This window comes from Macaca nemestrina, chromosome 7 (assembly GCF_043159975.1).
Source record: "Macaca nemestrina isolate mMacNem1 chromosome 7, mMacNem.hap1, whole genome shotgun sequence".
In the NCBI taxonomy this organism is placed as follows: Eukaryota; Metazoa; Chordata; class Mammalia; order Primates; family Cercopithecidae; genus Macaca; species Macaca nemestrina.
In genome coordinates this window covers 15,754,228-15,766,734 of record NC_092131.1, presented here as the reverse complement: position 1 = coordinate 15,766,734, position 12,507 = coordinate 15,754,228, and the positions used below count along the sequence as shown (strand labels likewise).

Genomic DNA, 12,507 nt, shown 5'->3' with positions numbered 1-12,507 from the left:
AGTCTGAGGGAATGAAACAGGGAACATCAAAACACAAGTATTCCAAATATATTTCTCTTCTTTAAGAAATATCTTTAAAAATCAAATTTGGGAAAAGAAATGTATGAAATGCAAAACAAAATCTTACATAGGATCGATCCTGAGCCTCTGATACTCTGGACTGTTGAACAGGATTAGTTCTAAACCCCAAACTTTCAAGGCATTGCTTATAACCTGTTAAGAAAAATAGTAACTTTTCATAAGCCAAACCACTCCATTCCAAATTGAAGAAGTATAGCTATGTCAGTTGTGTAAACACTTTAAGAAGTATAGCTATGTTAGTTGTGTACCTCATATATAAATTTCTCTAGAAGGCTACAGGTTTTTTTTTGGTTTTTTTTTTTTTTTTTTTTTTTTAAGACAAAGAGTCTTGCTCTGTTGCCTAGGCTGAAGTACAGTGGCATGATCTCGGCTCACTGCAACCTCTGCCTCCTGAGTTCAAGTGATTCTCCTACCTCAGGCTCCCGAGTAGCTGGGATTACAAGCATGCGCCACCACACCCAGCTAATTTTTGTATTTTTAGTAGAGACAGCGTTTCACCTTGTTGGCCAGGCTGGTCTCAAACTCCTGACCTTGTGATGTGCCCGCCTCGGCCTCCCAAAGTACTGGGATTACAGGCATGAGTCACCACGCCCAGCCGGCTATAGGTTTTCAAAAGTGTGTGTGTGTATAGATATATCACTAAATCCATAAAAAACATACACATGTATATTAGAAGAGTGCTTTTCATACCAGGTCTCTGAGATGTTCCAGAAAACCACACAATTCCTACATAAAACTGTCTCAAAAATCCAGATGTATGTATATTCTACCCATAAGTGCTATTCTTAAAACTAGTCTACTATATACATCTGGTAATTTGGCTGCCGTGGGTGCTACTTTAGAAAATGTATATTCAACTTACTACTTGCAATGTCAGAAATCGTGTCTACCAAAATAAGTTCTCCCTGGGCACTTAAACTGAAGTTTCCATAGGTATCAGACTTCCAGGGTCATGGGCTTGCCACTTGTAGAAAAAAACAAAATGCAAACCTGATTATTTCAATCTGTCTGACAAAAAACGGGAAATTTCTGAAAATTCACTATCTACCCTCCAAGGTAGCCAACAAAGAAGCAAGTCAACCAGGTACCGGCAAAGACAGAAAGTGAGTGCAAGGCAGTGGGTACCAAGAGCAGCAAGGCACAAATAGGAAACGCCAAGTGCTGGGCCTACTCTGACCTCTGATTCCAGCCCTGCAGTAGCCATTACCTGTTAACAGTGGCACGGTAAAGCACTAGATGGAAATGCTGGTGGATGAGGAGGAGTCCAGGAGGGCAGTACAAGAGAAATACAAACAAAGGTATCTGCAGAGATAGGTCGCTCAGGAGAGGTTCTGAAAGACCTCTGGATACAACTCACAGTGTCAGAAAAGAATGAAAGACACGCAGATAAAAGAATCTTTCAAGTACATATATATAACCACCAAAGAACTCAAAGAGAAAAATCAAAAGCCACAGACCATAATAAGGAAATCCAGTCTGGTAGGCTGATTTAAAAGGATGGTAGCAAGGTACTGCATTTTCTTAAGTTTACCCAACAAATAGTAAGTTTGAGACATTGGGACTTATTATAATTAAGGGTATTTGGTTTTCTTTGAGACACAGTCTTGCTCTGTCACCAGGCTGGAGTGCAGTGGTGCGATCTTGGCTCACTGCAACCTCTGACTCCCCGGTTCAAGCGATTCTCCTGCCTCAGTCTCCAGAGTAGCTGGGATTACAGGCTTGCATCACCACGCCCAGCTAATTTTTGTATTTTTAGTAGAGACAGGGTTTCACCATGTTGGCCAGGATGGTCTTGATCTCCTGACCCTGAGATCCGCCCACCTCGCCCTCCCAAAGTGCTGGGATTACAGGTGTGAGCCACCACGCCTGGCCAGAATTAAGGTTATTATTAGCATCCAGATGCAAATTAAATAATCTTTCTCAAAAAGGAATTTTTAAATGCCCCACTCTAATATGAAGATTCTACAATCCTTTCATGTTTATCTATATAAAAATCTAGTACTCTAGTTGGCCGGGCATGGTGGCTCATGCCTGTAAACCTAGCACTTTGGAAGGCTGAGGCAGGTGGATCACAATCTAGTGATCTAGAGTATAATCTTATACTCTGTAGACATGATCTATTAGAAGAACTTCTGAAGGTCGCCTTGTTATAGTGACTATTGAAAGGCTGTGAAACGGGGCCTGGGATGTAAGCAACACATAGTAGATGCTTGTGACTACTTACCTGAATAGAGAAAAAACCACTGTCATCCATATTTCCAGAAGGCTGCTGTTAATTTTGACAGGTAGTTGAAGCACGCGTGGGGGTGGGGAAAGAAGGATACAAACTGTCATTAGCGTGCATATTTAAAATAACATCTTTGCATTTCCATTTCCAAAGTTAACAGTGCAGTTATAATTCACCAGTCAGATCCCTATAGGAAGAATGGCACATCCTTTTCTAAATAGTATCTACGTTTTTAAAAGAAATGTAAGCCGGGTGTGGTGGCTCACACCTATAATCCCAGCACTTTGGGAGGCTGAGGCAGGTGGATCATGAGATCAGGAGTTCCAGACCAACCTGACCAACATGGTGAAACCCCGTCTCTAACAAAGATACAAAAAATTAGCCAGGCATAGTGGCGTGTGCCTGTAATCCCAGCTACTTGGGAGGCTGAGGCAGGAGAATTGCTTGAACCCAGGAGGCGGAGGTTGCAGTGAGCTGAGATTGCGCCATTGCACTCCAGCCTGGACAACAGGGCAAGACTCCGTCTCAAAAAAAAAAAAAAGAAAGAAATGTGACTTAGTGAGTTTAACATCAGTACCTGTAAAAACGTGCGATAATCTTCACTAGTAACTCCTCCTTCTGCCATTCTCATCCTCTCCTCCTCATCCAGCTGATGTGCAATTGAGGATAATTCCACAGGGCTAAAATATTCTCCTTGCAATAAATTATTCAGGCAATGTTGAGCACAAAGTGAGCCTTCTTGCTAATATTTCCAAAAGAAAAAATTAAAATGTGACTTATTAAACAGAATTGCACAGTATTTTCCCCTAAATAATTTAATCATTAACTTTTCTTTCTTTTTTGAGACACAGTCTTGCTCTGTTGTCCAGGCTGGAGTACAGTGGAGCACTCTCGGCTCACCACAACCTCTGCCTCCTGGGTTCAAGCAATTCTCCTGCCTCAGCCTCCCGAGTAGCTGGGACTACAGGCATGCACCACCATGCCCGGCTAATTTTTGTATTTTTAGTAGATACAGGGTTTCACTATGTTAGCCAGGATGGTCTCGAACTCCTGATCTTGTGATCCGCCTGCCTCAGTCTCCCAAAGTGCTGGGATTACAGGTGTGAGCCACCGCGCCTGGGCAACTTTTTTTTTTTTTTTTTTTTTTGAGACGGAGTCTTGCTCTGTCACCCAGGCTGGAGTGCAGTGGCACAATCTCAGCTTACTGCAAGCTCTGCCTCCCGGGTTCACGCCATTCTACTGCCTCAGCGTCCCGAGTAGCTGGGACTACAGGCGCCGCCACCACGTATGGCTAATTTTTTGTATTTTTAGTAGCGATGGGGTTTCACCGTGTTAGCCAGGATGCTCTCGATCTCCTGACCTTGTGATCCACCCGCCTAGGCCTCTCCAAGTGCTCGGATTACAGGTGTGAGTCACCGTGCCCGGCTCCAACTATTTTTTAACATAGTTGAACTGAACTTTCAGCTTTAGATAAGTATAATTAACATAGGTACAAGCATTTTCATTTGTTAACATTTATTTTACAAATCTACTATTAATGAAACTACATTACATGATCAAAAATTTAAGAATTATTTTAAACAAACATTATCGGTCGGGTGCAGTGGCCCACACCTGTAATCCCAGCACTCTGGGAGGCCGAGGTAGGCAGATCACGAGGTCAGGAGATCAAGACCATCGTGGCTAACACGGTGAAACCCCATCTCTACTAAAAAATACAAAAAATTAGCTGGGCGTGGTGGCGGGCACCTGTAGTCCCAGCTACTCGGGAGGCTGAGGCAGGAGAATAGCATGAACCCAGGAGGCGGAGCCTGCAGTGAGCCAAGATCACACCACTGCACTCCAGCCTGGGCAACAGAGCAAGACTCTGTCTCAAAAAATAAAAATAAAAAACAAAAAACAAAAAAACATTATCATCTATCAAATGCATCAAATCTCATACTTTACTAAAAACCACTGTATAAAACATTTAGTCTCCCTCATTTTCACTACCTAAAATAAGTTCATTCTTGGAGATTCCACAGTAAATTACCAATGGTGAAAGGAAATTTTAGTCTCTAGAACAGTTATTTGTTTATTTAAAAAATGAGATCTGACTATGTTGCCCAGGCTGGACTTGAACTCCAGGGCCCAAGGGAATCTTCTTACCTCAGCCTCCCGAGCAGCTAGGACTACAGAAACATGCCACTGTGCCTAGCTGCCTAGAACATTTATTCTTTTAACATAATGCCGGTCAAGCATGGTGGCTCACACCTGTAATCCCAGCAGTTTGGGAGGTCAAGGAGGGTGGATTGCTTGAGGCCAGGAGTTCGAGATGAGCCTGACCAATATGGCGAAACCCCGTCTCTACTAAAAATACAAAAATTAGCCAGTGTGATGGTGTGCACCCGTACACCTAGCTAATCGGGACTCCGAGGCATGAGCATCGCTTGAACCTGGGAAGTACAGACTGCAGTGAGCCAAGACTATGCCACTGCCACTCCAGCCTTCTGTCTCAAAAAAAAAAAAAAAAAACTCCACACAATTTAAATGCTTGTTGACAGAATTTCAAATCTTAAGAATCAATACAGGTGAGAAAAATTCTGTTCCATGTTAAAACTTGCAGTTACAGAGCTGAAGTTCTCTTCATGGAACTCTACAGATAATGTACACGCAGCGTAATGCAATGAGCAGAACTGTCCCAAACAACCCTGGAGCTCACTCCTGGACAAGCCAGCAAGAGGGACTGCACCCAAGCTCAGCTCCCATGGGACGACAGGCTTCCTCCTTATGGGAGGTAGGTACAACCTCCCACGGGTTCAGAACCTTCAAGTGCAGGGCAGTTTCTCACACAACTGGCAGCCTGAATCCAAGTCCAGGGTGCCTGGTACCGAGTAACCTGTGTGTAATCCTCCTCCCCACAGCAGTAGCTTTCCCATGCTACCTGGTAAGAAGGGAGAATCACGTATAGATGGATCCCTCCCTGTGAACACAGACACCAGGTTTGCCCCTTCCTGAAATGATAGCAGATGAGAGAACATTTCCTTCTCCTGCTAACCTTGGCCCTCCAAGTTCTCTCTTTCCCCAATAAGGTCTATTCCTTAACCCAACTTATCTGACATCACGCAATTTGTCCTGAGCTATGTTACACAGTAGACTCTAAAGAGAACCACCTTGCAAGACGGAATTTTTTCCTGATAAATCAATTTTCTAGGAACAAAATTCAGCTGGTGAAAAAAATATGGGTTATATGTGTATAACGGAATAGGAAGACAGCATTGAGACAGCCTGAGTCTGAGATAAGTTTATCCTCATCTTTTGGTAAGGAATAAGTAGCTTGGAGCCAGAGAGAACACTAGCCCCCAAGTCTTCTCATGAAAATAGACTTTTTGTTTCCACTTCTTTCTCTTTCTTCTATATTTCTACTACCAGAGTGCAACTCTTACTGAATGATATGCAAATTGAAGGGATATACAGATGTTCTACTTATAACCTATTGAAAAACAGCCAAGGCTGGCTGCGGTGGCTCATGCCTGTAATCCCAGCATTTTGGGAGGCCAAGGCAGGAGGATTACTTGAGTCCAGAAGTTTGAGACCAGCCTGGGCAACATGGTGAAACCCCATTTCTACAAAAATTAAAAAATTAACTGAGCATGGTGGTGTGTGCTTGTAGTCCAGCTTCTTGGGAGGCTGAGATAGGAGGATAACCTGAGCCCCAAAAAGGTTGAGGCTATAGTAAGCTGATATTGCACCACTGCACTCCAGCCTGGATGACAGGGCAAGAACCTGTCTCAAAAAGAGGGGAGGGGAGGGGAGGGGAGGGGAGGGGAGGGGAGGGGAGGGGAGGGGAGAAAGAAAAGAAAAGGCAAGACAAACAAGCACTTCACAAGACAGTCAAATAGCTATAAAGAACACAAAAAAGGTACTCAACTTCATTAGTCATCAGGGAAATGTAAATTAAAACCACAATGTGTTATTACACAAACTCTAAAATGGCTAAAATATTGGAGATCAGAGATATAGAAACTGTTGTATACTACTGGTGAGAGAGTAAATTGGTATAACCAATAATAACTAATAATTATGTAATGCATCTACTAAAGCTTAACATGTACATCTCCTATGATCTAGCAATTCCATTAGTAGGTACATAATGTAAACAACAGAAATGCAAACATATATTCATCAAAAGATATGTATAAGAATGTAGGGCCGGGCGCGGTGGCTCAAGCCTGTAATCCCAGCACTTTGGGAGGCCGAGATGGGCAGATCACGAGGTCAGGAGATCGAGACCATCCTGGCTAACACGGTGAAACCCCATCTCTACTAAAAAATACAAAAAACTAGCCGGGCGAGGTGGCGGGCGCCTGTAGTCCCAGCTACTCCGGAGGCTGAGGCAGGAGAATGGCGTGAACCCGGGAGGCGGAGCTTGCAGTGAGCTGAAATCCGGCCACTGCACTCCAGCCTGGGTGACAGAGCGAGACTCCGTCTCAAAAAAAAAAAAAAAAAAAAAAAAAAAATGTTCACAAAAGCACTATTTTTGTGCTACAAATAGCATTACTATTTGTAGTAACACAAAATAGCATTACAGATAGCATTACTATTTGTAATGGTCCCTAAACTGGAAACGACCCAAATGGATAGCTGGGATCACAGCAGAATGGAAATTGTGTTTACTCACAAAGGAATACTACATAACAATGTGAATGAATTAACTACAACAACCTGGAACAGTATGGATAAATCTCTCAAACAATGGTAAACTAAAGAGGACAGAGTCAAAAGGGTATACACACTGTACGATTCCAGTCACAAAAGCTCAAAACTAGGCAAAACTCATTTATGATATCAGAATTCAGCATAGGGGTTATTTTTGTTGGGAGTGCAGTGGAGAGAGAGTACCTAGAAAAGGGAATAATGGGAGGTTATAGGATGCAGGTAAATCTTCTGTTACTTGCTGTTTATACATGTTCATTTTGTGAGAATTCACTGAGCCGTACTCTTAACGATTTGTGTGCTCCTCTCTGTATGGTACCTAATTTTTAAAAAATTCAAACAGTAAGAAAAAAGCCTTTGCTAACACAAATTTCCTGTCCTGCTGTCAGTTTGGAGTTTACAAACTATGGTCACCATACTTAATATCACATATAGCAATAGCGACATCCAAATATTTGATTAAAATTATCTCTATAAAAAATAGTTTTAAATTATGAAAAATAAGTATTTGAAATCAAACTTCATCAAAGATACACTGTATTGCTACAGGAAATATCAAGTTCTGTACTTCTAATATGATTTAATGGAAGGAAAGGACAAACTGTTCAGTACAAATTTAAAAATGACTTAAGGCTAGGCACAGTGGTTCATACCGTAATCTCAACCGTTTGAGAGGCTGAGTGGGAGGATCACTTGAGCCCAGGAGTTCAAGGCTACATGGAGCTATGATTGTGCCACTGTATTCTGGCCTGGGTGACAGAGCAACACCATGTCTCTCAAAAAGAAATAAATAAAAATAAAAATAAAAACAAAAATAAACGTAACTTAAGTCATAGGACAGATCAAATGCCACACAGACCAAAAGAATTGTACAATGACAATGAGCCCACCTAAGATTATGCATTTTCCTGCCTTGCCCTTATCTCAAACTATCCCCAGCCACCTCTCGCATCAAGCTTTAATCAAAGCAGTAGTTCACTTTGCCATAATCAAAGTTCAGCAGTATTGAAATCTCATGATTTGGCTGGGGATGGTGGCTCATGCCCGTAATCCCAGCACTTCGGGAGGCCGAGGCAGGTAGGTCACTTGAGATCAGGAGTTCTAGACCCGCCTGGCCAACATGGTGAAACCCTGTCTCTTCTAAAAATACAAAAATTAGCCATGTGTGATGGCAGGCGCCTGTAGTCCCAGGTACTCGGGAGGCTAAGGTAGGAGAATCACCTGAACCCAGGAGGCAGAGGTTGCAGTGAGCTGAGATTGCACCACTGCACTCCAGCCTGGGTGACGGAGCGACACTCCGCCTCAAAAAAATAAAAAATAGGCCGGGCATGGTAGCTCACGCTTATAATCCCAGCACTTTGGGAGGCTAAGGCAGGTGGATCATGAGGTCAAGAGATCGAGACAATCCTGGCCAACATGGAGAAACCTTGTCTCTACTAAAAATACAAAAATCAGCTGGGTATGGTGGCACACACCTATAGACCCAGCTACTCGGGAGGCTGAGAGGAGAATCGCTTAAACCCAGGAGACGGAGGTTGCAGTGAGCTGACTTCACGCCACTGCACTCCAGCCTGGTGACAGAGCAAGACTCCGCCTCAAAAAAAAAAAAAAAAGAAGAAAAGAAAAGACATGAATTAAAAATTTTAAAAAATAAAAGAAATCCTATGATTTTAGGCCCAGACTTCATTGTGTTGGGCTCAGAGAATTAGCACACTGCAGTTCTACAAAGATAATTTATAAAATCACAAGGGAACTGCTACCAAATCATTTACCCCCAACCTTTCCAGGTTTTCAAGACCAACCTGAAACTAGTTAAAATTACCACAGACACTACTAACTACAACACAAATCAGGTATAAAGCTAAGATGCTCTCAGGAATGGGCTATCTGGGGACAAGCTGTCAATCTAGCAGCATTCTCACCTCCTCTTAGTGCTCTCCGAGGCCTTACTATGAGGATCAGCAAACACAAGCATCTGAGTAATGGCAATGGCCAGTACTTCTACAGCACTATCTGCCAGGGAGCCTTCTCTACACTCTAACTCTGAGGTTATGTCTATGTTATTATCCCCACCACTACACAGGAGGAAACCAGAGGACAGGGATCCTAAGTAACTTGCTCAGGATCACACAAGTAGTAAAAGGCAGAGCTGAGACTCAAACCCAGGCAGAGGTTTCAAAATCTGTGCCATTAGCACTTCAAGTCATTTATACAGAATTTGGCTTCTCCTAAAGCTCAAATATCCTAAAGACGGCTAAAATCCAGCAACCACAAAAGGGCATAATGAATGCCACAGAGTCAATACTCAGCATCTTTTCAATAACTTTATGTACAATCCCAGCAAGTTTAGTTATTATTCCCAGTTTGCATTACATTAAAATCACCAATACAAATGGCACAGTGACTGCACCAAGAAACATCAGAAAGAGAAGTGATTTAAAAAAAAAAAAGACAGAAAGCAGGCACCAGAACTAAAACAAACAACAAAAATCCAGTAGTTAGTGGTCATAAAGTTAGTACAAAGGTTTAAGTTAGGGGTTGGCAAACTCTAGCCCATGGGCCAAATTTAACCTGCCCTGGTAGCTAAGAATGCACTTTACAATTTTAGATGGTTGGGAAAAACATGCACACATAAGAATGTGTGACAGAGACTACAGCTGGCCTGCAAAGCCTTAAAATGTTTACAGAAAAGTTGTTTACTTTAGATAAACAGCACCATATATATCTCAGAAACTCAAAGACCTCTCTTTATCCATTCAAATATATACATTTTTTTCTTTTGGGACAGGATCTTGCTCTGTCCCCCAGGCTGGAGTGCAGTGGTGTGACCTTGGCTCACTACAGCCTCGACCTCCCAGACTCATGCAATCCTCCCACCTCAGCCTCCCAAGTAGCTATGACTACAGGCGTGTGCTAACACACCCGGGCTAATTTTGTTCATTCTTTGTAGAGACAGGTCTCACTACGCTCAGCCCCATTCAAATATTTATTGAGTACTTACTCTGTGCCAGGCCCTATCTCAGGCACTGTAGATGTATCAGTGCGAAACTGTTTTTACATTCTAACTTAATAAAGGGTACTCAAAGTGACAACTCAGAAAGAGGAAACCAAGGTTCCAAGAGGAAGTGGTTGCAAGGCCCTTTGTAGGCAGATATTCCCAACTACCCAGCTTCTCTAGGGCCAAAGTTGGTTCTCTGGCTCTCCAAACCCAGCACCTTGCAAGGGTTAAAGGTATATTGCAGAGGGGAAGGCGGTGAACTGAAAAATGGCACAGTAAGCCCAAACATTCCTAGAATGGACTGTATAGGAGATTAACAATGGGCCATATGGTTATAGGTGCATACTCTTGAGTATGCCCAAAAAACTAAATTGTTGAATCTTCACTTGCTATGTACATACAAGTTAATGATAATGGTAAATACATTCCTGAAGTATCTGTAGGCCTATACACATGCTGATAATTCAGAGGGACTCTTTTTTTTTTCTTTTCTTTTCTTTTTTTAGACAGAGTCTCGCTTTGTTGCCCAGGCTGGAGTGAAGTGGCGCAGTCTCAGCTCACTGCAACCTCTGCCTCTTGGGTTCAAGCTATTCTCCTGCCTCAGCCTCCTGAGTACCTGGGGTTACAGGCACCTGCCACCACACCTGGCTAATTTTTTGTATTTTTAGTAGAGACGTGGTTTCACCATGTTGGCCAGGCTGGTCTCCAACTCCTGACCTTGTGATCCACCCACCTGGGCCTCCCAAAGCGCTGGTGTGAGCCACCGCACCCGGACTAAGAGGGACTTCTTTCGGGTAAGTAGATTTTCGCTAGGCTAGCACCCAGCTTTTATTGATCCCATGGTTCAGTAGAAATGCGTCCCAACTAGGTAACAATCAATATTGTTAAAAATCTTGTCTGATTCTCAGGAAGTAGTGTGGAACATGTTTAAGGCCTTCCATGTTGAAATCTGGTCCCACACCAAAGCCTTTGAAAATTAATAACAAAAATATGGCCGGGTGCAGTGGCTCACGCCTGTAATCCCGGCACTTTGGGAGGCCGAGGCGAGTGGATCGCCTGAGGTCAGGAGTTGGAGACCAGCCTGGCCAACAGGGTGAAACCCTGTCTCTACTAAAAATACAAAAATTAGCTGGGCGTGGTGGTGGGCACCTGTAATCTCAGCTACTAGGGAGACTGAGGCAGGAGAATAGCTTGAACAGGGAGGCAGAGGTTGCAGTGAGCCAGGATCGCGCCATTGCACTCTAGCCTGGGTGACAAGAGCAAAACTCGATCTCAAAAAAAAATGTTTTTAAGAAAGTACATGTGTATTTTTCACACACTTTACTCAGCCAAGCAACTAAATCTCTATTGTCTATGATTTATAAATCATGTCAATCAAGTCAAAAAATCAGTGACAACTATACGACTGAGGCCTTCCTCCCCCACTGTAAATCTGCCTATTTCAAAAGTTTCCGAGATGTTTTCTACAATGAAAAGCATTGTACTTAACAATTTGTTCCAGGCACAGTGGCTCACGCCTGTAATCACAGCACTTCGAGAGGCTGAGGTGGGAGAATCACCTGAGTCCAGGAGTTCTAGACCAGCCTGGGCAACACAGCGAGACCCCTGTCTCTCCAAAAACATTAGCTGGCCCTGGCGATATACACCTGTAGTCCCAGCTACTCTGGAGGCGGAGGAGGGAGGATCGCTTGTGCCTAGGGAGTCAAGGCTGCAGTGAGCCATGATCTCTCCACTGCACACCTGCCTGGGTGATAGAATGAGATGCCATCTTTAAAATAAAAATTAAAAAAAAGATTTAGGCCGGGCGCGGTGGCTCAAGCCTGTAATCCCAGCACTTTGGGAGGCCGAGACGGGCGGATCACAAGGTCAGGAGATCGAGACCATCCTGGCTGACACAGTGAAACCCCGTCTCTACTAAAAAATACAAAAAAACTAGCCGGGCGAGGTGGCGGGCGCCTGTAGTCCCAGCTACTCGGGAGGCTGAGAATGGCGTGAACCCGGGAGGCGGAGCTTGCAGTGAGCCAAGATCACGCCACTGCACTCCAGCCTGGGCGGCAGAGCGAGACTCTGTCTCAAAAAAAAAAAAAAGATTTATACTACAGATTTACATCTGGTAAATGTATTCTTTTGTCTTTGCTTTATTTGTTGTGTGTGTGTGAATTTTAAATGTCTGGGATAAACGATCATTTATAAGCATTTAATAAAACAAAAACCCTTTGCTCCTCCTATTAAATAATAGCCTTACCAGCAACTCTTTCCAAACATGATACTATTATGAAACAAGATATCATATGCCAAAGTTGTCCTGGGGAAGGCTTCACTCACATACAAATGGATGGATAATAGCATGTGAGAAACGAGGAGTTTCTCCACATGTCACAAACAGTATCTTCAAGTGCATGGTCACTGAAGAGTTAAAGTGACAGCAGGCTAGGCAGACCACAACAAAATCATTCCAGTCCACTCCTAATACCTAAAAACAAAGCTGGCTGCCTGCTCCGGAAAG

At 43.3% G+C, this 12,507-nt stretch overlaps 1 protein-coding gene and 1 long non-coding RNA gene across 12 annotated transcripts in view; one reads left to right on the top strand and one right to left on the bottom strand.

Annotated features, from left to right (window-relative positions):
- The window catches only part of LOC139364208 (uncharacterized), a 65,632-nt gene extending 53,815 nt beyond the window's left edge, over positions 1-11,817 (top strand). Inside the window, exons 3-5 of one of the 6 annotated variants that reach the window (XR_011625616.1) lie at positions 4,914-5,084; positions 10,508-10,795; positions 11,503-11,807. This is a non-coding gene — a long non-coding RNA (uncharacterized lncRNA). Of the gene's footprint in view, positions 1-4,913; positions 5,085-5,719; positions 5,912-10,507; positions 10,796-11,502 lie in introns of those variants that run through there. The other 5 variants (XR_011625620.1, XR_011625619.1, XR_011625617.1 and 2 more) reach the window with 5 other exon arrangements.
- Positions 1-12,507, bottom strand: part of LOC105467545 (ataxin 3) — a 65,708-nt gene that overhangs the window by 52,453 nt on the left and 748 nt on the right. For 4 of the 6 annotated variants that reach the window (XR_011625613.1, XM_011717207.2, XM_011717206.3 and 1 more), the window contains exons 2-4: positions 2,886-3,050; positions 2,306-2,350; positions 128-213 (exon numbers count right to left, since the gene is read on the bottom strand). Coding sequence is in view for 5 of the 6 variants with exons in the window: in XM_011717207.2 (XP_011715509.2) it covers positions 128-213; positions 2,306-2,350; positions 2,886-3,050 (296 nt within the window). In the remaining variant the exon portion in view is untranslated. Of the gene's footprint in view, positions 1-127; positions 214-2,305; positions 2,351-2,885; positions 3,051-12,507 lie in introns of those variants that run through there. The other 2 variants (XM_011717209.3, XM_071099700.1) reach the window with 2 other exon arrangements.